General features: G+C 41.3%; 2 protein-coding genes across 4 annotated transcripts in view; one reads left to right on the plus strand and one right to left on the minus strand.

Annotated features, from left to right (window-relative positions):
• On the plus strand, positions 1-9,725 carry skp2 (S-phase kinase-associated protein 2, E3 ubiquitin protein ligase). 2 transcript variants are annotated; one of them, XM_034896235.1, is made up of 10 exons: positions 1-328; positions 943-1,193; positions 1,290-1,404; positions 2,018-2,161; positions 4,493-4,627; positions 5,779-5,877; positions 5,977-6,104; positions 7,057-7,108; positions 8,483-8,590; positions 9,344-9,725. In XM_034896235.1, the coding sequence occupies exons 1-10, from the start codon at positions 315-317 to the stop codon at positions 9,585-9,587; spliced, it is 1,290 nt and encodes a 429-aa protein (XP_034752126.1). In that variant the 5' UTR covers positions 1-314; the 3' UTR covers positions 9,588-9,725. The 2 variants fall into 2 exon arrangements, with proteins under 2 accessions (XP_034752126.1, XP_034752127.1); XM_034896236.1 differs by having other exon boundaries at positions 2-328; positions 1,293-1,404; positions 9,344-9,724.
• Positions 9,726-15,982: 6,257 nt separating this feature from the next.
• The window catches only part of nadk2 (NAD kinase 2, mitochondrial), a 10,693-nt gene continuing 2,506 nt past the window's right edge, over positions 15,983-24,169 (minus strand). Inside the window, exons 6-12 of one of the 2 annotated variants that reach the window (XM_034896234.1) lie at positions 20,346-20,485; positions 19,390-19,483; positions 19,199-19,294; positions 17,222-17,277; positions 17,068-17,121; positions 16,859-16,982; positions 15,983-16,244 (exon numbers count right to left, since the gene is read on the minus strand). In XM_034896234.1, coding sequence (XP_034752125.1) covers positions 16,106-16,244; positions 16,859-16,982; positions 17,068-17,121; positions 17,222-17,277; positions 19,199-19,294; positions 19,390-19,483; positions 20,346-20,485 — 703 coding nt within the window. In that variant the 3' untranslated portion in view covers positions 15,983-16,105. Of the gene's footprint in view, positions 16,245-16,858; positions 16,983-17,067; positions 17,122-17,221; positions 17,299-19,198; positions 19,295-19,389; positions 19,484-20,345; positions 20,486-24,169 lie in introns of both variants that reach the window. The other variant, XM_034896233.1, reaches the window with a different exon arrangement.

A 24,169-nucleotide genomic window follows, 5' to 3' on the forward strand; every position in this document is an offset into this window, starting at 1 on the left:
AGGACACCAGGTCCATGCTAGATCGGATCCGCTAGACATGTCGACGTCAGAGGACCTGCCTCGTGGCCCGCATTATTCTGCCTCTGATTGGTTTACCCACGTATTCTTCCCAGAAGTCCCTGACCCTAACCAATCACCACTATGAACGTATGGCGTAAGACGTACGACGCAGACACGTCGGTGGTAAATACCTAAATACAGGGCGGCCTGCTGCTCCCCGGCGGTCCGTTTAAAGAGTCTTGGTTGGAGGGCTGCAGTGAAACTAAAAACAGCCAACTTTTTCTACTTGCATATCTAGGTTTAAAACGGAGGGAATGCCAAAACACAGGTATGGCTACGAATGTTTTATAATTTGTTGCATGAGCGATAACGTTACAAGGAGATGCCGTCCATGTACAAAATAAACCAACACTGACGAGTTCCTGCAAGGTTAGCTAGCGATTGTGCAGCGATAAATAACGTTAACTTTATTTATTACATTTAATGAATAGCAAGTCTGTGACGTTTGTTGTCAACCTTATGTGTTTGCGTTTCGCCATTCTGGGTGGCTTTAGGATATAACTAGCTAGCTAGGTAATGGTCGATACCGCGCTTTCATGTCAGCCAGGCCCCCGTTCAGGTCTACCAAGGCCTCCTTTGGTTTAATAAAGTTTAAACTAACTACGCAATGTAATAAAAACCCGTGTTACTGTGCACAAATATATTGCTTGAAATAGAAGTGCCAAAGTATTTGCGTTTTCTTTTGCTGTAAGAAATTGCGCGGTCACATCGCTGGTTGTAGCATCATTATGGCGGGCTGATGTTGTTCTCTGGAGGAAGCTAGGTCGCGGATGAATCCTTCTGTGAGATGATTCAAATAAAGTAAAATGTCCGAATAAGGTGTTGCGTAACCTCAGCAACATTTTGAACACGTTTTTTGATTAGTTTTTGCTTTTCACCCAGCATGCCACTGCAGGATCTGCCCTGCCTGAGTCTCCAGGGCTCCATGTTGTCTCAGTCCAAGAAGAACAACAAACGCAAGTCCAAAGGCTGCCTCAGTGAGGGCCTGGACGTCGAATGCACTCCAACAGAGCTCATCCAGCAGTGGTCACCAAGCCACAAGCACCAGCGGCTCATCAGCAAGGGGAAAGAGAATGACAGCAGCCAGTTTGTTCTGGCCAGAAGATCAAGGAGGAAAAAAGAATCCACGACATGTGGGGAACTCATTTCTAAACAGCCTTTTTTTTTAAGCAGCTGCTGTGTCTGTGATAATCTCAGTCTTTGCTCATGTCCCTTTTTATTTCCCTCAGCAGGCATTTCATGGGACCACCTTCCCGATGAGCTGCTTCTCAGGATACTGTGCTATATTCCTCTGCAGGACCTCCTCAGGATGACGATAGTTTGCAAGCGCTGGCATCGCTTAGCGTGAGTCTTTTTCAGAGTATGACACAGGAGTGAAATGTTCTTCCTCTCACTTTTGTCCTGATTTGACGGCTTCCAAATCTTGACTCGTGTCATTTGCACCTAATTTCACCTTGTCATTTTTATTCTGCACTTTTAATTATTTATTCTTTTTCTTGTAGTTGGTTATTTAAGGCATAGTTCTCAAACTTTTCCACATCAAGGACCCCTAAACTGACACAAAGTAGACCACGGACCCCCAGCCAAGGTCCTCTACCTGATAGAATTTTTACTTTTAGATGTTTTATTACAGGAAGTGAATGGAAAACCATGAGCAAGATATGTCATAAAATATGTCATTGTGTTACTATGCATGAAATTATAGTGAAAATACTTTGAACTTCAACAAGAAGTAACGTCATGTGACTTCACGTAGATTAAGCATCTTTTAAAGTTTCCACCGCTGAACATTTTTACTGTATATTTTCCCTGATGGCAGTGAACACCACATATCGGTATTTAATGATGTGATGTGATTGAGAGCTGTAGTTTGTGCCGGCTATTTACCGCAGACTGTCTGAGACCTTTAAAGCTGAATTTGACTGCTTCCCCCCCCTGCCTGTGTGTCTGTCCCCAGGTTTGATGAGTCTCTGTGGCACAGCGTGGATCTGGAGGGGTTGACCCATACGGGCTCAGCTCTGCAGCAGGTACTGAAGACCGGAGTCCGCATGCTGCGCTGCCCTCGCTCCTTCGTGGAAGAGCTGGACTTCACAGACATAGGGTGAGTCCAGCAGTCGGTGATGCTCGCTCGCTTCTGCTGCTTTCAGTATGCTGCTAAAAGACAACTTTCTTGTTCAATTAAACCAAAATGAATGGCAATTATTACTGAAATACAGGCTTCGGATTTGTCAGAATATTGGGCTTTTTGAAAGGGTTTGGTTTCTGCCAAACCTTGGATTCTATTCTATTTTTTCACCAAACGCTACACTTGCACATCATGACGCCGCCGTTGGTTACAGGAAGGTCTTTACGTACAGTAGGTGCACCGTTTAACGAAGTAGACTGTGAGAACGTGAAAATGGAACTCAAGGGCAGAAAAGGTGGTGTTTGGCAATACTTTCAGACAAAAGAAGGCCAGACATACTGTATTTACGTCATTAATGTGTTTGTTGTGTTAATGGACTAAGGATGGGAGTTAGATTCGGCTGAATCTTAACCAGTGGATTAGGTATGCAATATCTACATTGCCCATCATCAGCAACCATTCAGCCAATGTTCCAAAGGCACATTGTGTTTACTAATCTGATATCATTTTAAAAATAACATTGGAAAAACCTTTTGCAATATGTAAGAACATAATGTAATCTGAAAACTGCTGCCCGGGTTAAAAAATCAAACCGCCAACCAAAAATGTAATGTATCTACTTCAATTTAGTTTTATTTATAGTATCAAATCATACAGCATTACAGCTCATTGTTGTCCAAAAACACGTGCTGCACTGTGTGAAATGGTCCTTCATTATCCACACTGTAGTTTAATTTGACTCAATCTCACACACTGTCCTGTGGCCAGAAATGCTTAATAGTCTCCAGTTTGAGTACTGTATAAAATAGTGACCAACTATTATGTGACTTAACATAATTTAAAAGAAAGTGAAACTACATACTCTATATGTCATCTGTTTTTCAGTTAGATCCAGTACGGAGGTCTGAAAGTATTAAGAGGCTGATGTTTTTGTCTTTTCATGGGAGTTGTTGACAATAGGGAAAATATTTAATATAAAGTCTCTTGTAAATCTTTTAATAAGATCATGTGTAATGTAGCTGTCATTCAATATTCACGGGAAAAAGGTCTTTGACAAATTAATTTTAATGACTGGTCTTTTTAATGAATGGACTAACCCTACTCTAACCCAGCTCAACTGGTTTTCTCATGCTTTCAAAAAGTATGGCTCAAATAATACTGTACCTGTATAATTTATAGCTGTAAACTGCATCTTTTATTTGCCTTTTCCAGTATTTCCACAGAACAAAAGTTGATTTCACATTTCAACAATGTTAGGCTGCTGTTCCATGGGCTATGTTCTGTCTTCCAAATGAACCTAGGGCTGCACAATTAATCAAATTTTAATCATGATCATGATTTTGGCTTCCCACGATCAACCTTCGGTAATCAAGCGATATTTTAAATGCATCATTTCATAAAACGCTCCGGTTTCTTTTGCAAAGCCAACCTAATGCTCCGTAAACCACTGTCTGATCATTAGCCAGTCAGAGTTGTTTCCTGCACCACTCAGCTTAGTTTCTAGATGTACTGTAGACAATCCCAGAGGATAGAGGAACGTGAGGAAAATTCCACAACAGATAGCAGTCGGTTATACGTTGGTCTCAAGGTTTACCAGTTTACCAGTAAATGCAACATTTTGTCCTGTCTGTGTTGTTTTTCAGACAACAGCAGTGACCAGTGCTAGTTAGTGTTGGTTAGCTCACAGGGCTCTAAGGTGCTAGTTGGTGTCTGTTAGCTCAAAGGGCTCTAGGGTGTTAGTGTCTGTTAGCTCACAGGGCTCTAGGGTGCTAGTTGGTGTCTGTTAGCTCACAGGGCTCTAGGGCGCTTGTTGGTGTCTGTTAGCTCACAGGGCTCTAGGGCGCTAGTTGGTGTCTGTAAGCTCACAGGGCTCTAGGGTGCTAGTTGGTGTCTGTAAGCTCACAGGGCTCTAGGGTGCTAGTTGGTGTCTGTAAGCTCACAGGGCTCTAGGGTGCGACTAATCTCTTTCCTAGTTTGCACCTCTCTACAAACAAACCAATGTTGTTCATATTGATGTGGTTTATTGTTGTGTTACATGACCCATTTATTCTGTAAAGCCGTTATTACATGTGTTGCAGCTGTACAATTTACAACTTTAACATAAGAGCAATGTAGCACAATATAGATGTGAAGGCAGTTACAAATAGCCTATGTGACAATAAAATTAGTTTTGGTTAAAATCAACAAATAATCCTGATTATCATTTTGGCCTAATTGTGCAGCCCTAAATAAACCTTTCTGAAAGCGGGAAGTATCTCAACATGCTTTTTACAAGAAAAAGAGACAAGTTTTGTCTCTTGTGTTCAGCCGTCTGCAGTTAGTTCGGGTGGATCTGTCCAGCTCCATCATCCCCACCTCGTCTCTGGAGAGGATCATCTGTCAGTGCAGGCTGCTGGAGTATCTGAGCCTGGAGGGCCTGCAGCTCTCAGACACAATCATCAGGTGAGTTTCCAACTCTTCAGCTCTACTCCAGCCATCAAATGGGACTGCAGTATTCAATTCATTTCATTCATACTATCAAATCATATCAGTTATCCCGAGACACTTTACATATGGCGTAGGCCTAGCATCACTGCATCCACGTTCGGATACCACTCGCTGCTCTAGGCCGTATCCGGACACTCCCAACCTGACGCACTTTCCGGTCTTTTTGCGGTGCTTTGCATTTCCGATTATCACCTAAATGTTGCAGAATTGATCTATACCCATCTAACGATCTACGTTTGAGTTTTCCTATATATACATGCACATTTAGATGTCTAATTAGTATAAGAAAGTGACTTTTTATAAGGGAAAGAAGTAAGAACGCTCGGACGACAATCTTCCCCTCTAAAAAGTTTCTATTTTTACTGTCCCGGATAATAAGGAGCTCTCATTGCATGATTAGAGTTGTTGAAGCTATTTTATTGTGAAGGACGGAAGTAAGATCAGGTAGTTCTGACAGCATTGATGAGAGCCGGGTAAACGGTTAAAACTATATATTGTTAGAAAGGGAAGAAGTTACACTTTAGTTTTACACTATTAAATGCACTGTAAACATTAACATCATTAAAATATATCATTTATATTCGTATTTCAACAGATATTTTGATATAACATTAGCCGATAATTCAATTTCAATTTTATTTATAGTATCAATTCATAACAAGAGTTATCTCTGGATACACAGTGACAATCGGTCACAATACAGATAATGGAACGGTGACTAGAAATAGTAGTTGTAGTAGTTCATGTCATAGCAGGGCGTTACCGGGTGTAGCGTGGCATAGCAGAGCATGGGTGGACGTCACTGTGTAATGTAAATGGTGTATATGAAATATCAGATTATTTTTAACGCATACACCTCAGCTCGCTACGAACCTCAGCCGAGGTGCTACGAAAAATGGTTTACATCAAAATGTATGACATTTTCAGCTAGCTCTGTTCTATGTTAGAGTACTGTATGTAGATCAGGTGCAGATCTCCACGTTATTGTGGGCTTAGATTGTTTACTGTTTTAAACAGTGTGTGCACGCATGTGGTCTTCTCACAGTAACTGATTCCGTTGGATGATATTTGATCTTCTTTTTTTTTTTCCTCTGTCCCTCGCTCAGCGCTCTGTCCAAGAACCCAAACCTTCTGCAGCTCAACCTAAGCGGCTGCTCCAGCTTCTCTGGTCCCGCCCTGGCCGACATGCTCAAATCCCTCGTCAGGTCGGTCCATTTCACACGTCTACATCCTGTTCTGCCGATCCATTCTCCATCTCTGCAGTTTGCTAATGCTGTCTTCTTTGTTTTGTTTTTCCTGTGCAGTATCGAGCAGTTGAACATATCATGGTGTGAATTCAACAATAATCATGTGAAGAGTGTTGTTAATAATCTGAGCCCCACTGCTACCCACCTCAACCTCAGCGGATACCGAGAGAACCTCTTGCTAGACGGTAAGTTGTGGTGTTGATGCTAATCGGTACGTTACCATACAGCTGCTCCTGGACTGCGTTCCATTAACCTCGGAACTCAGAAGGCGAAGCTGGGAACGACGTCCTACTCAAGTTGAATGCATTCAACAACTGCGGCCTTGGCTGACAGCTGAAGTCTCGAGGACCCACCAGATTTTGTGAATTCACGTAGAATAGAAACACAAAAACAACAACAGTTTGTTTCCATCTAGAGGAGTAGAGAGGAAACAACTCTGTGCTGTGTTTTCACGGTGTAGTGCAGGGAGATATGATCCACCGTATGCAAGGCCTATTTTGTTTTGAAAATTAACCGGGTGTTTAATTTGTTTCTGTGCTTGACTTCCTGTCCCGCACTATCTGCCGTGTGCCAAATTGCTGCGGAGCTCTCCGGCGTCCGGCAAAAATAGAAGCTGTGTATCTGCTCCGGAGAGCAGGGGATCGCCGGAGCTGGGACACAGCCGTTGTTCAGTCAGTGGAAATACACACATTGACTTTAATGGAAACCTAATGACTCTGGCACCATTCCGGAGCAGATCCGCAGCCGTTCTTCATCCGCTAGAAATTGGGTGTCATTTCTAAGGTGTTAAACAGAATCTGCCGGTGACATTTTTTTTTCTTAAGGAATACATTTTTAAAGATTTCTTTTGTTGTTAGCTATTTTCCATAATGGAAAAATGTGGAATTTAGTGGGCTGTTTTTCTGCTGTTTTTCAGCTGTGTTAACATTCTGAGATTTTTATTAGTTTGAAATATGTGGTGGCGTGTAGCCCTGATCAGTGACACTTCTTGTGTTTGCGTGCGCGTGTGCACGACCGGGTTAATCTGCTGTGGTTGGATTTTTAAAAACTTTTTTTTTTTTTTGTCTAGCTTTCTTGCTTAGCCACAAATGTTCCCTTTGCTGCTGACCTAAAGATCTGTGATGTGTCTTTTTACAGATGTGAAGGTGCTGGTGACGAGGTGCCCCAATATTCAAACGCTAGATTTAAGGTGAGAAACGTTTTGTTTTGCAAAGCCAGTTCTATATTTGTCTATCATACGATCAGTATGTAGTGTTAAATTCAACCAATTAAGCCCTGTTTGCTCAGAAATAGTATTACCTTTGGACCAGCACTTTGTAATAGTTGCGCATGTTATCTGTCATAATCCTGTGCAAACCTGCTTTGCTGTAGTTTGTTAAGTAAAGATTCCACTGCAAGTGACCTACCGTATTTTGCCAAACTCAGAGGTTGTGTGGTAATATTAGTCCTGTAAACTTGAGTAAAATACAGCCTTTGCTCATACCATGTGAATGTGCCACATGAAACCCAGACCTGGGTGGGTCATTTCAAATCCCATGACGTCCCCCGTGTACTCCTGCGCAAATAGGGCTCAAGGCTGGAAAACTGTCAGCCTTGGTGTTAAGCTATAGTGTGTAGTTTCTATCTCCCCGTGAGGAATTCTAAGTAATGACAACAAAACTGTCCGAGCAGCCACTTGATACAAGCCTTTTGTGATCGCGTCCCCCCCCCTCCCCTCCGCCACGCAGATGCTAGTAGCCAAGGAGGACACGGATGAAACAGCATGTAGTTTTTCTTTTTAGCATCTCACATCACACTTTCAGTCACTATGACCACTACGGTCAGAAACACTGACCCAAAATATGAACAATAACGCCGCTGTCAACGGGCTTATCTGCTAATGTTAGCTACCGACTGTTACCTTAAAACCATTCAGCAAATAGACGGTACCGTAGGGAGGTTACCTGATACTGGTGATTTAACGTCACCGCTCATTTTACACCAAAACTAATTGCTGAGTAAACATTACAACTAGCTACGTTCTTCATGTTGGTTTTGAGCGGAATGCACCCCCACTAACCTGGGAAACTGTTTTTTAACAGCAGCTAACGTTAATACAGCGTGTTGGAGGAATACATCGTCTCCTGCAGCGGGGGTGCAGAGGGGCCACAGCGTTCGCTAACGTTAGCTTCTTGTATCCGGGGCCTGATAAAACAGTAGGCCTAAATGCTATTTTCCAATAAGCTATAGGGGTCATATTTCACGGGACCTGTGTGGGTCGTTCACGCGTTTTTTGTTGCGGTTTGTCACTTTGCCTAAGATTGAGTATTACTGTCAGTACTACAACAAAGTTAAAGTCAACACACCAGGGATTTGCACACAATGCCATTATGACTATGCTATGCGCATGCCCTTCCTCATTAGCATTGTTCCAAACACCGGTAGCTGTTTTCAGAGGGAAATCCCGATGAAACGCTGTGCACTTCTTGCTCGACACCAAGTGGCAGCGACGCACACTTGACACACAACTTACACAAATAATGCTAAGATCGCTGTCTGCTGGGCCGGTTCCTCTGTGTTACAGTGACAGCACTCTACTGATGGCCGACTGCTTCCCCGTCCTCAAACACCTGACGGGCCTGGTGCATCTCTCCCTGAGTCGCTGCTACCACATTCACCTCGCCGCTCTCACGTAAGTCCCCCGTTACTGTCCGTGCTTCGGCTTAGGGCGCAACCGGTAATCGTTTTCAAATCGAGACTTGAAAGAATACGATTAGCTAATCACGAAGAACGAGATTAATTGAATGTGCGGTATTAAGTTGAATATTCGTCACATTTGGTTTAACATGTTTTCTTCATCTTTTTATTATTACATTTACCTTTTTTATAAGATAAAAGCTGGATTGTTAACAGAAATGACCTAGTTTCAGTGGATTTTTCAGTTATTTTCTATGACTTCATTTAACATGATTGTAGAAGGGCCATATGTAGATGCTGCTATTGAACTGAGGCATCTTAGACATTTCAGCGTACAGGAAAGTACTGATATTTTTTATTGCCATTGTTTTTAGATTGTAACTGGCTTTTGTGATAAATGTTCTGTGTTTGACTGTTCAATGTTCCATGCTTGTCAAAAGAAAGTTCACTTATTGCTGGAAATTCAGATCTAAGTTCTTATCCCTATGTTATAAGAATACAGAGCAGTTTTGATGGGGTCTCGTGTTATTATGCTCCATGACATGTTTTAGCTGTTACACAGTGAATATTATTTTTATACATATGTTTATTTAAATTTTTTTACCGCAGATCTAGTCATAATCACATTATCTGGCAGATCATTTTTATTTTATTTTTTTAACTCGAACTTGTTCAGCCCTTCTTCCGTGACTCTAGAGCGACTGAGCTTATTAGTCGGAACCCTAACTTGTGTCATATTTATTTCCAGTGACTTGGGTAAGACGTTCCCTATGCTGCGCCTGCTGGACGTGTTCGGCATCGTGAACGGCAGCTACCTGTCCTCTCTGAAGAAGGAGCTGCCTCTCGTCGGCATCAACACGCTGCCGTTCTCCAGCATCGCCCGGCCCACGCCCGCCACCAGGCTCGCCGACTGCTCCATGTGGAACACCAAGTGTCGCCTGAGGGTCAGACTGTTGGCGCCACACCTCCACGTCCAGCCCGTTGTGCGGTGATGGAGCCGTATTTCAGTGTTTCTTGCTGCTACAGATGTTTTTTATTTTTTATTTTTAAGTGTTAAGCTGGTTTTAAGGTACTGAAGTCGCACACCTGGCCAAGTCGTTTTAAAAGTACTGAACAAGCAAGCTTTAGAGCAAATGTAGTGTTAAAGTGATGGTTCAGAGTAACTTCACCCTAGGGTCCTTTGCACCACAACGTTTATTGCTGGATAGCTTAGAGTAGGCGCTAATGGAACCAAGGGTGTATCTGGTAAATTACCTCACTAATAACGCCCAAAATGATACCAAACTACTATAGTAGTACAAATATGTTATGTACTCATACAATGATGGATTGGGAAGTTTCTAAGTACACCAGGAGTTTATTTAAATAACACTCTCTGCTGCTAGCGCTAACTGCAGTAAGACGAGTGCTTAGGGACGTCCACAAATTACATAACACCTAAAACAGATACAAACGTTTATTCATTTTAATGATGAAATAAGGTGGTTTCATTTGGGTTATTATCACTGGAGTATTTACCAGCAACACCCTTGGTTCCCTAAGCGCCTACACTAAGCTAAGATAATGTAAATGTTAGACCCAGGTGAAAAAAAGCTTCTGGGGGGGTGTTTGGCTCGAGATTGCGGTGCAAACGACCCTAGGGTGAAATTACTCTGAAACATCACTTTTAAAGAATGTCACATTTGGATGTTGAATCCAGTTCTTGTTGGAATGTGTTACCACAGATGTTTAATAGATTTTTTTTAATCTGTTTATGGTTCTAATAATGCATTAATGTAAATATTTTGTAAGGAAAACAAGGTTTCATAAGTCTCATGAAATGTTGACTTCTGTCAGATGGAAGATGTCTATAGATAGAGTACAGGTCAAAACGTTTGGACACACTATCTCATTTCATTCAAGTGAATGGGGAAGTGTGTCCAAACCTTTGCCTGGTACTGGTGGGGCGGATCACTTCTCAGACATCTGAGTAATACTGTTGGACAGACGTGTCTTGTTCTCAGCTGTAATAATGACAGAACAGCTGATTTTAATGAGTGAAGAAGTTTTAATGTGACTGAAGAATCTGGACCTTGAATCTTCTGTTATTCCTGTTGCTGAACAGACGGTACGTCTGTGTTCAGGCTTCCCCTGTCTCGCTGTGTGTTACGGTAATAACTGGACCAGGCTAGTGTCTCTCCAGCTGGACAGTAGTTGCTTTTTATGATGAGCTCATTATGTCACGGTAGATGTGCTTTATGTGCTATTTCTCATATTGTCATATGGACGGAATATTAACAAATGGGAGTTTTTTTACTCCCATTTTTTTTACTCCCATTTTTTTTTTTTACTTGGGAATGTTCACTTTCCCTTCTGAGTCTTAAGTAAACAAATGAAACAAACTTGTGTGTTTCTGAGTTTTTCATCATTTGAAGTTCTAGCAGGTTGTCTAACAGACAACATATACAAAAAAAACGTTGAGCCGGAAAGTTTATAAGTGACCTTGAAAGTAATATATTTGACCCCCAAAAGAATCTCCCTTCACATGGTCTTCATCAGCAAGATTACACATACATGTATGTATAGGCTTACATAACACAAGACATGATTAGATCAATGAAAGTCATCTTGAGTTGTGTGTGTGTGTGTGTGTGTGTCCTGTACTATGTAAAAGTTCTTTGAGTAGTCATTAAGTCTAGTGTAGAAAAGAGATATATGAATGAAGTCCATTTACATTCCTGTAACATGTCACATCCTTCAAGTAAAAGTACTAATACAATGTACTTGGACTAATTATATGTACAGTACACGTACTATGGATTCGGGAGCAACATGTCCCCAGGGACGTGCACAGACTATTGGAGGGGCTATTGCTCTAATCTAGGAAAAAAAAAGTAAAGTGACTGTCACTCTCACTAACATAACATGTGATTGTTGGCTGTACCTAACACAGTGACCGTTAACGTAACTTAGCATGATTCAGGAGCCCATCACATCTCTACAGTGTAATGTAACGGACGTAACGTAGCTACGTCAGCCTGCTTCAACATAGGATGGCCTTAGCGTTGGCAAGCGTTACAAGCATGAAGCGGCACTTTGTTCTAAAGTCAAGTGGATTTTTGGGGTTACTATTCAAAGGGCATTTGTCATAATCTCCATAACTTTAAAAACTCGAAGGCAGAAGGGCTTTCCCTCTCTTCTTACTTGCGGTGCTCTGTGTATGAGAACATAAACAAAGGCTGAGGGCAAGATTGGATTTAATTCGGGCATTTTGACTGTTACCCAGGGCAACAGTAGCCCGTACCTGTCCAAATCCCTGCTTTACATTTCATTTTTAATCAATTGTCATACAATGCATAACTATGCATTGATGTTAATGTGTAAGCAGCAAGTTACAGTTGCAGCTCTAATACGGGTACTTTTTATAAAGTCTGTTTGTTTATTAGTCCAGTGGTTTCAAACCTAGGGGTCAGGTCCCTCTGAAGGGTCACCAGATAAATTGGAGGGGTCATGAGATGATTATTGCGAGAGGAAAAACAAATATTGGTTCTGCTGCATAAATGTGTTTTCTTTTTTTCCTAGTTTTAGATTTTTGTGAGATATACGATTAGAGCTTAAATTACTTATTTTATTCTATTCATTTGCCAACCTTCACAGCAGATATTTTGACTTGTCATAGAAGCAGAAGGAAAAGCACAGGTACATTTACATCTGTTCTATTCAAGAGTCCCTGTTAACCATCCGCAGGACCCTGAAACTGAAGCAGCTGAAGTGGTTTTAGCCATCATTCTTTTATTTTTCAGTAACAGTAGCAGCCAGGTGTTGGATATCACAGTATTATCCTTAATAAGCCTACAGTGAGGCTCGAACGTTTGGGCACCCCCGGTAAAAAATTTTATTAATGTGATTAAAGAAGCCAAGAAAAGATGGAAAAATCTCCAAAAGGCATCAAATGACCGATTAGACATTCATATTATAAACTCTGCAGGGTGCCCAAACTTTGGCATATGCCATTTTTTTGTTTTCTGTTATCTTGAAAGTGTAAATGATGGAAATAAAATCTAACTTTTTGTGACATATTATACAAATGTCTAATCTGTCATTTCATGCCTTTTGGAGATTTTTCCATCTTTTCTTGGCTTCTTTATGCACATTGTAGTGGCAACCTGTCCACAAGTAATGCCACTGGGTGAAATCTGAAGCCCTTTCCAACTCTTGCTGGTGAAAATAATGAGGTCCGCGGTCATCGCACGTTTAATCCTTTATTGTACACATTTTTAGATAAAAGCACATACAAAAAGACCGACTTGATTGATTAAAAGCCAAGAACAACAAGATCTAAAAACATTACTCTCACACAGCGGAGGTTGAAAAACTGTGTGGCTTCCCAGATCCCCCATCCACCTCACCTGTGATTCAATTTATAATCTCTAATTAGAACCCACAAACCGGTGCGCAGGTGACGTAACAAACAATTACCTACACAGACCTACCGCACACACACACACCACATTCATAAGAAACGTAAATAGCCAAATTGGCAATTACACACATTAATACAAATTCTTACCTGGGGTGCCCAAACTTTCGAACCCCATTGTACATAACGTAACGAATGGACAGTAGTTGCAATCTGACAACAAAATTGCCACTGGATGGAATAGGAAGGCATTAACAACGCTTGTTGGTGCAAATGAGGTCCGCCGCCGTCCTGAGTTTACCAATATTTCATGAATGCATTTAAAAACACCTACAATTAACCAACTGTGCCGACTGAACGATTAAAAATGAGCAGATTAGATCTAAAACATCAATCACACACAGCTAAGGTTGAAAAACTGTTTGTCTTCCCAGATCTTAATTCCCTTATCCCTAGGGTTACATGACAGGGGATTTGGGACACTAAACTGCACGTATACCTACTGTGACTTGCGTTCATTTCTAGAATGGGTGTCTGAAGTTGAAATTAGGGTCGGTTTACCCAAACTACAAAAACATTTTACCATTTTTCAATTGTTCTGAGATTTCTGTCCACCAGGATACAATAACGGTACTTTTTTAAAATATATTTATATATAGTGGCATCTGTTAAAAGGTCCCATGGCATGAACATTTTATTTTGAGTTTTTTTTTCAACATTAATATGAGTCCCCCCAGCCTGCCTACGGCAGTATTGGTGATGGGTGTAAACCGAGCCCTGGGTATCCTGTTCTGCCTTTGAGAAAATGAAAGCTCAGATTGGCCAATCTGGAATCTTGCTCCTTATGAGGTCATAAGGTGCGAGATTACCTACCCTTTTTCTGCTTTGCCCACCCAGAGAGAGACATCATGGCCCCCCCTCTCTCCTCCTCAAAAGCTACAGACTCAGAAATGGCACATACTAAAGGAAAGCTCATTGTGCCATAGAGCCAGTCCGGCTCTAGTGGCTGGAATTCTGCACCAAGGCTGGCTTTGAGCACAATCAGAACTCTGGATAATAAACATTTAACTACTTCCACTGAAGAAAAAGTCCCCCCCCCCCCCAAAAAAAAAATGGTAGCTCCAACCTGACCCAAACAAAACCACAGCTCTCTGCATGGCTAGTACAGCCAAGGAAAAAAAATGGTTGTGTGCTTGTTTTGTAATGTAGGTAAACTGACCTTCAGCTTGACTCTTTTCCCCACACACAGTTAACAGTGGCTACATTAGTAATACATGACAATGAGGCAGTTAAGAGTTTGAATAAGCACATACAAGCATTTCTTTTTCTGTTCACTTTATCTCGATCCAAAACAAAATACATCCTTACACACTTACACAATATACTCACGAGGAACGCTGCCATTGGCACTATGCATAATACAATTTTCCTGATTGAACACCTCCTGGTTTAGAGTCAAGGGCAGTGAGGGGTTATATAAATTGCACCAACAATGTTTAACCAATTGTGGAATTATGTATACAAGAGACCTACTAGATTTTTATTTGATATTTAAAATCATCACGGCTCTACCACCACATTGGCAAACTGTGTCGTATTTAGAATTTCAGCATCGCCATACTGCATTGTTTAAGCATTTAATGTCAGCTGGCTTTACTGGTTAAAACCCATTTGTTTGTTTCACTTTCTATCTTTCTTTTTTTCTTCGCTGTAGTTTTGGTTGTGGAAGTAACAGGCATGTCCTCCTCAGGCACATGCTGCTGTTTTAGGAGCACTTCTAAAGCTAAACATCCGGTCTTGTGAAAAGGTTCCAAGACATACTTATGACCTATATGTTGAGCAAAATGCCCCTTTAAGCATGGTGTTTTTAGAACACTTACATCTTCAATCAAACTTAATTCTTAGCTCAAATGGCTTAAAAGAGCTAGAAAAAATATAAGCTATGTTCCAAAACTATCTTTAGTTGTCAAACAAGCGACAACAGTCACTGGACTTTCAGTTAACCATATCTATAAAACCTTTATACAAGCACAAAATAGACTTCTGAAAGTCTTGTAATCTATACAAATCGCATGTGCAGAGCCAGACGCTGTGTTCTTCCATTACCCCAAACACCCACACTGTAGTTTATTTTGACTCATTCCCCACACACACACACACACACACACACACACACACAGACACACAGACACACAGACACACAGACACACACACACACCGTACTGACACAAATTCTCGCTAGAGCACGGGCGTGGCAAAAAAGGCTGGGCCCTGTAGGAAGGAATTTTCAATGGGCCCCTCCCCGCATCCACAGCTATTCATTCTAGCATCACTTAGGCCCTCCTCACAGGAAGGCCCTGGGAACCCAGTCCCCTTCCCCCCCCCCGGTCAGACACCCCTGCGCTAGAGTGCCAAGTTTCATTAAACTGTCACTGAAAATAGTCCAACAAATTTCCTCCCGTTTGAGTAGTGTTTATTAAAAAAGTAAGCCTATTCTTGAGTTTATATTGTTATATTTGTGAGCGGTTTTTAAAGACGTATGTCTTCAGTAAGAACCAATGGACTGAGGTTGACTGACACGGGCAGCTTGGGAGGTCAGAAAGTAGTGAGAGTCGGACTAATTGAGATTTGTTGACAATATAAAAAGAAAAATATAGAATAACATTCTTATCAATTAAAGGTCAATAACTGAAAGCTACACAGGTGTGAAAGCACAACACAAAATGCATTGTTGGATACAAATCCCATTCCTCTGCTTAGACTCTCGTGGCATCAGCAACGAAAGTCGATAGTTACATACTTTAAATATTGCTTGACACAGTATCTCTAAAATGGATCAACGCCAATATAACACAGAGGATCATGACCTGATCTAACCTGGGGATGGTGGAATAGAGAATAAAAAGCAAAAAGGAAAAAATCTGAGTTGGAAATAATTTGGGAAAATGTACACATTCAATAAAACAGCAACAATAATACCTTTTTCCCCCCCCCCAGGTATAAAAAATATTTAACACTTGTGGAGACTAAAAGGTGAACTTCCCTTTGACTCCATCCCTTTAAACAGCCGGTCTGAGAGACACCAGCCATGTCGCGTTCTCTGGACTCCACTTAGTTTTCAAGATCGACGGTCCGGAGCTGATCCTCCTCGCTCATGCTGATTGTAGCGATGGCACCGTCGTTGAACTCGAATGAAGTCCCACCATCGACCACCATGCAGGCGTCCCAACACCGCGAGCGGACAGACACCCTGAAGCATCATGGAGAAATAAAAATAAAAACGTATACCTCTACAGCTTCTTTAAAGTTCTATTTCAATTCAATTTAATGCAATGTGTCAAAATCATAACCAACGTTATCTCTAAAGTGCGCTCGTATTATGCTTTTTGGCTTTTCCCCTAACCTTTATTGCGCTATATATCTTTTTTGTGTACGTTATAGGTTTACAAAGTGAAAGGAGAGGGGCGGGGGGATAAAGCGGTTGCAACTGTGGTTATTTTTAAAAACGCCAAGCAGGCAACGCTCGCTACAACACAACATAACGCTGCTCGAAGATGTGTGTGCTCCAATAAAGACCATGTAAAAATAAATGTAGAAAAGGTTATGGGAGCGCTCGTTTTTGTTTTGGAGCACGCTAACTTGCATGTAAGGACCCGCCCTACTCTGCTTCTGAGTGGTTAGTAGTCCTCACCAAGTTACTGTGCAACTCCTAACAAAGATGGAACAAAACAAAACAAAAAAGGGTTTTTGAAAATCAAACCATGTAAACCTATCCTGGTACAACCTTTAAATACAATTATGAACCGGAAAAAGAGCAGAATATGAGCTTTGTTTTGTTCTGACACTGAGAAACAATTCACTAACTTGCTGGCGAAGCCTCTCTGTCGACTGCTGGAGAAGACTCTGTTGACGATGGGCTCCCTAATGCTGTAGAACAAACGTCTCTCATCCGGACTGAACACCAGAGACTCGTTGTATTCATCAGTAACTACACACACACACACACAAAACGTCACATAAAAACTAGGTGGCAAAAAAAATTGCAAAAGATATTTACAGGATGATCAACTCACCCTTTTCAATAAAGTCACTATTAAGCGGGATATCAAAACCTGTTTGAGACTTCCCTGAAAAAAGACATGTTTGTTAGTGAAGTTATTTGACGTATCCAGGGAAAAAAAACATGGTTCATAGACTTAATCTTAAAATCAAGACCTGTACACGTACCGATTTTTAGAACCTCCTCCACAGATTGTTCAACAAGTTTGTTGATGTTATATGACCTGACCAAGAGAGAGAAAACACAGAAGAGCAGACAAGTGGATTAAAGGGTAACTTTGTTTTGGGTTTTTCCTTCAACCGTGACGCCATTTCCTACAGTATGTTTTTTGTGTCTAAGTGAATGACGGGAACAACAATCTTTGAAATCAGTCCATTATTAAGCAAGACCGCTGAAGTCGGCAGCAGCAAAAAAAGCTAAAATATAACGTCAATTGTACATTTTCAATTTGGTGCCAGTTTTGCCGCTGACATGCTCAAAATTATTTTTGTTTAACAAGAATCCCAAAAAATGCCAAAACCAGAGTCCATTTATAAAAACAGTAATGCTATCAGTGTTAAACACACTTAATTCAAAGTCGACAGAAACTAAATAAAACTACCAAAAGCCGTCTTGGTTCGTCTTTCCACTGTTCCAAAAATCACCACTCTGGTTTTTGCTGCGCCGTAGCCCACGTAAGTGGCCTGATGTGCGCCGGTGTGTACGTTGAGCCGGCATGTGTGTGTGGAGTTTGTGGTTGAGCGTGGGAGATTGAGAGAGTGACGGTGATTAGCTTGGGTGTGTGTAGCGACACAGCAGGGCTGTGGAACCCTATTGTTTTGCTAAGGATTCTTCTTCTCCTCTATCGTTCTTCTTCTCCACGTAAAACTACCACTGCAGTAATTTTCAGGACCGGCCCAAAACTCTGCAAAGACCTCAGACGCAACAATTTCACCACTTCCACCATAAGGTGGCGCTATAGCGTTTGGCCCTATAACTTGAACCGTACATTGGACGTTTAAAACCCATATCTCCACACGTTCCCTGGATCCAAGTGGATCTCGTGATATGGGTCAACCAACTTTTTTTAACTCCACTCCACGTTTGGATTAACCAGTTACATTTACGTAAATTCCGGGATATTAACAGGGTAGATGTACAATGGGTAGCTGACCAGACCTACCAAATATTACACATGTGGACCACTAGGTCGTGCTACAGTGACGCCAAACGTGTTTTTGCCTATAACTCCGACATTTTACATCACATTAAAGAAATCTTGATATCCACGTGTTCACTCTACCAAGCAGAGCCTTGTGATATAGGCCGCGCCCATTTCTGCTCACAATTCTTTTCGCAATATCACGATAAATGCGAAAACCAACTTTTTTTAACTCGTCCTAGGCCGTGCGACAGATCTTTACGAGACCTTATGAGTATCATCTACAGATGGCCAAGACAAAAAGTTATTCACTGAATTTTGCTACGTTAACGCATTTTACAACCAAACAAATTATCTAGCTAGCTAACAAACATTTCTCGGCCTAATTAAAATCAACACATAACTCGTGGGCAGTGTTTAAAATGCCTCCCCAATGCGCTATTCCGAATTTGGTATAGATTGGCCATAAGGAGGCACTGTAATCAACGTTCATTGGTTTTGTCGACAAACTCAGTTCGCAGGAAAATTCGCAATTGCAATATCTTTGCCACAGTAAATGCTATCATCACCAAACCTGTGACAATTGTTAGGCATGCCGCCCGGAGGCTCTGTACCAAATTTGGTAAAGATAGGCCATTGGGGGGGCGCTATAATCATTGTAGACCATTTTGGGCCGTTTTATCCCTTCTGAGGTCCAGTGCAACATACATGACACTAAACGGCACTTCTAAATCCTAAGCTAATAATATAACTAGTAGAAATATACTGTCTTTTGGAGCTAAAAGCGTTGGGGACGACTTGCACGGGGAGGCTTGGACCCTGTTGTAACTGCTTGCAGTTCTAGTTTCATGTTGTTTATGGAAAAGGAAAACCAGGAGAAGGGGGAATTGCAACACTACCGGGCCACGGCCTAGCAACGTGTAGGTACAGAAGCAAAAATTACGCTTTAGGCACGAGTGAAACATTTAATGTTAGGTTGAAAGTCAAGTATAGTGAAATTTACCAGGCTTTGGATCCTGTTCCTGTACAAATGCTGACTCCTGAACTCTTCTGCTTTTCCCACGGGCCGTCATCCACAGAGATCTCATAGTAGGAAGCCCTATGTAGCAAGAGGTTAAGGTGGGGTTTAAAGGAGTTCAACTTCACCCTGTGGTAGACAGAGTTATGTGCATCAGTTGGGATGACTGGAAGTACCTTGAGGACAGAGATTCTCCGATAAAGATTTCATTCAGGCTTCTGATCGGGAGGAGACTTGGTTTGGAGACGCTGTCATGGAGTGTTCCTGTCCCTGAGAAATGCCACTGAATTAGTAAAAGAACAGCGAGAGAATAAAAACATCAACTTACAGAAACATTACTGTTCAAACGTGTGGAATCTCCTCCCACAAAAGCTTGATTGGGTCAGGTCACATGGCAGAGAGGACTGCTGTATATTTCTAAATGGCTTTTAATGCTTTTAGGTTTTAGAAACTCCTCTTTACAAGAAGATGGTTTGTATGAAGGGTTTGCAAAAAACTAAAAAATGATCTGTACATGGAGAACAAAACACTCGCAATAGATTCAACCAGACTGAAAACTGAAAGGGCAGAAAGATCCCTCTGTGCAACAGTTAAATAGGGATAGAAGAAATCAGCAAATAATTGAAATAGGAACAGGTTCCTGTTTATCTCAATCGCACAATAATGCATTCTGGATTACACGGCGGAATTAATAGGCAACATGTTTAGCAAAGCTCAATTTAACAATAAAAGCAACATAATACTATGGACTGACATATCACAGTTTAAACATATTCAATCTAAACCGTGTAGACTGCAGAGGGCCCAAAAATCCAACAATATTCTCCCCTGTCATGCAAGCCTGTGGGGACATTGACGATATGGAAGTTTGAATAATTTCATTCTTCTTCCATTGGGGCCCAAACTATTTTAAATGCAAATACTACATCAGCTATGTGAATCATAAAGTGTTATTCTCTGTTCTTATGTCAGAAAAAGAAAAACATCAATATAAGAGCTGATTCCAAACGTAGGAATGGTTTGTACATTTTGTTGAAGTTCCTAATTGGAGGTCAACATCAGCCCATTATTGCCAATCTAGCTCCAAGTCACACAGTCAGACAGGAACACATGATGGGTGCCTGAGACGTACTCTGCTTCCTGCCCATGGTGGCGATGCGGTGAGCTTGGCTGTGCTGCTCCAGGCTCAGCTGCTGCTCATGCAGGTCCACAGGGGTGGGATTGATTCCTGTGCCCTCTAAGTGCAGACGGATCCTCTGACGCCACAGCCACCTGAACAAAGCACAGGAGAGGTGAGGGGACAACGTCTGCTGAACAGAGCATCATTTGGCTTAAACTAAACCAGTGAGTCATCTATTAAATATTGTACAGTTATCTACACTACCGGTCAAATGTTTGGGGTCATGTAGAAATTTCCATTGCACTCCATTATAGACGGTATAACAGCTCAGATCAGTTGCATTGTTTTTTTTAACCAGGGCAGCAGTTTTCAGATTACATTATGTGCTTACATAATTGCAAAAGGGATCTCCAATGTTTTCTCATTTAAAAAAAAAAAAAAAAAAGAAAATCAGATTAGTAAAACAGACTGTGCCTTTGGAACACTGGATGAATGGTTGCTGATATTGGGAGGTGTAGATATTGCATTAAAGATCAGACCCCAACTCAGATCAGCTGGTATTCTGTCTACAATGGTGTGGTATGGAAAGCTGTAAGTGACCCTAAACTTTTGACAGGTAGTGTATATTCAGAAAACTATAGTGAATGCAGTGAGAACAGCTTGAAAATGTGTTAAAAAGGTCCCATGACATGGTGCACTTTGGATGCTTTTATATAGATCTTAGTGGTCCCCTAATACTGTATCGGAAGTCTTTTTTATATAGACCTTAGTGCTACCCTAATAATGTATCTGTAATGTAGTCTCTTTCCCAAAATTCAGCCTTGGTGCAGAATTACAGCCACTAGAGCTAGTCTCACAATGACCTTGCCCAGACCAACTGCCACTTTGCTCGTTTGAAAGCCATGATGTCTCTCTCTCATGGGTGAGCCAAATTCTCTAGGCGGTCAAAGCAGAGAAAGGGGAGGTAACCTTACCCTTATGTCTTCATAAGGAGCAAGATTCCAGATCAGCCAATCTGAGCTTTCATTTTCTCAAAGGAAGAACAGCGCTCAGTTTACACCTATCACCATTACTAGCCACTGGGGGCCATAGGCAGGCTGGGGGGACGCATATTAATGTTAAAAAACCTCAAAGTGAAATTTTCATGCCATGGGACCTTTAAATTAAATAAAAACAATCAAGATATTGAACATCTGAATGCAATTTTATTGCACCAAAGAGGCTGTATCGCCGTGCCAATGCACATTACTACTTGACTTTCACTGCGGATATGACCCCCTCAGCGTGGCGTCATCTTTAATTCACTCGCGGAATCCGTTCCCTTTCATAGTCAACCAAGAGGCGCATCTGCACTTAGTCAATTGCAAACCATAACTTTGTGGGATAAATTTATTTACTATTTTTAAATCGTGGGTTGAGTGATTAAAAATATTGAGGTCACTATTTAAAAACCCTGCGTTTGTGCAGGAAGTTCGGAGTCGCGCTAGTGACGATTCTCTCTGACCAATCAGTGTTTAACGTTATCTTTTAAAATCAGCTCAGCTGGCTTGGAACCTCAAGATGGTACCACAAAAAACTAAAAACAAATAGGAGCAAGTTAAGTAGAGTCTGTACCATGCTAGACTCGGGCCAACGTAAAAATGGTCAATTCGTCTTGTTCCCCCCGTCAGACCATAGACTGTAAAAACAGTGGACGTAGCAGCATCCATTGGTTTGAGGGATTCTGTTTTGAAGACTAAAGTTTAGCTTGCCATCTTGATTTTTTAAAACCGGACTTGACGGTTATTGGATTAGAGGGTGGAGCTGGGGAGGATGACAAGGGGAAGCCAGTGTTGTATATAGTTGCAATGGCAAAGTCCAATACGCAATCCTAAGCCTATGTCCTGATTGACATGTTGGCGTGTCGCCACGGCCTAAAGCATCTCCTGCTTCTCATCTATTTTAAAATAAATAGATAAACAGATATTGATCTGAAAATAACCAAATAAATTGTTTTACTCAACTCTATGTAAACTCTGCCTTGCACTTCAATAAAAAAATCATGAGAAGCAGGTTTAGATTAAGTCTCAGATATAATGACCTGTAAAAGCAGTTAGGCTATTTCTAATCCAGTAACTGGATTTCAGCTATCCCACAGAGTCTCAATACACAACAGTGGGGTTTTAGAAACCATGTGATATTTTCCAGACAACACAGGTTTGGACTTCTCTTGAACTCTAAGCTAATAACAGAGCAACAGCCCCAAGTTGTGTACCAATGTGCAGACAACAGCACTGAGACATTTGGGGGGATTTTCTACATGACCTTGTGACACTAAATATAAAACAGTAATTGTGACATGTCATTCTGACTTTCCATTCCGTGATGAACCACAAGGCGGCCATCTTACCTGGGTGAAGTATTACAATTGCTGCAATTGGACCCTACTGTTGTCTTTATAATCCTTGTATTTCTCTACCAATACATCAATACTGATTTCATTCAAAGTAATGAGTATAAGACAACTTTGCCTGTCTAGAATGAACCCAAAAACAAACAAAGATTTTGGTAGAATTTGAATTGTTATTGCTCCAGTAGAAGAAAAATTGCATTCAATAATGAAGACAATCTCATAAATGTGCATTTATATTGCAGATCATTGTATATTTAAGATTTTGCCTGAACATGTAATTACCGTCTTTTAGATTTCTAAATGTGTTCAGGTTATTGCCTATAGGCAGGTACTTTAAAGTGGCCATATTATGAGAGAAAAAATGTCTCTGGTGCTTCCACACACATACAAACTTGAAAACAAAACTATCCATGCTGTTTTGAGTGAGATACGTTTCTGGATGTCCTCTGCCTTCGGTCTCCAGGTAAGCTGTTCAAAATCTGCATGGCTTTGTACGTCACTTGCCGAGATAAGGTGGGCTAAAGTGGACTAGAATGTCCATAACACATGCAAGCATGCTAGCCCATTCTTGATGGCAAAACACTGCTCCAACACATACTAGTTCCTGTCCCTGTTCTGCAGGTATTCCACAAGTGGCCCTCATCTAGAAGAAGTCTCCCAGCTAATCGTGCCTTGGACTGACCAAAGTTGGAGAAAGGGTTATCTAGCTGATGGGATCTTACCTAGCTACTGAGCATGTGTGACTCCCAGCAAATATAGTAGAGAAGTGAGATATCTCACTCTGTAGCTAAAACAGAGACATAACCACACAGGGTGAGAACAGAATCTGCAGCAATGTGCAGAACAACAAAAATATGTGTGTTCTTTTTTTTTTTAAATGAAACCATGTAAACCTATTCTGGTACAACCTCAAAATACAATAATTAACCTGAACATGAGCATAAAATGGGCACTTTAAAAAAATCGGACACGTTAGTGTTAGGTTCACAATAATAAAGTTAACAAAACATTACCTTTTAACTAAGTTAGTTAACAAATCAATGTGTTTGAGCACTAGCAGTTACATGACTTAAGTTAGTCAAGGTACGTAGTTAACTTACCTCTTCTCTAGTTCTACTTAAAAGGTTCATATTATGCTCATTTTCCGGTGAATAGACATCTCATGTTGGTTCTTTCTTTGTTGGAAGTTGCACATGCGCTGTACCTAGGTAAGGACTACTAGCCAGTCAGAAGCAGAGTATGAGGGTGTGTCCTGACAGTAGCTAGGTAAGGACTACTAGCTAATCAGGAGCAGAGTATTACAACGTGTGTTACAAAGTGACGCACGTTTGTCCCGGAGGTAAAGGTTGATCTAAAACTAGAGCTGTTTTGGGGAAGTCTGTGAACAGTTGTTTCTGTTGGAGATAGTAAGTTCCTTTTTTGGGGGGGGGGGGGGGGGGGGGGG

The sequence above is a fragment of the Etheostoma cragini genome, chromosome 16 (genome assembly GCF_013103735.1).
Source record: "Etheostoma cragini isolate CJK2018 chromosome 16, CSU_Ecrag_1.0, whole genome shotgun sequence".
NCBI lineage: Eukaryota > Metazoa > Chordata > Actinopteri > Perciformes > Percidae > Etheostoma > Etheostoma cragini.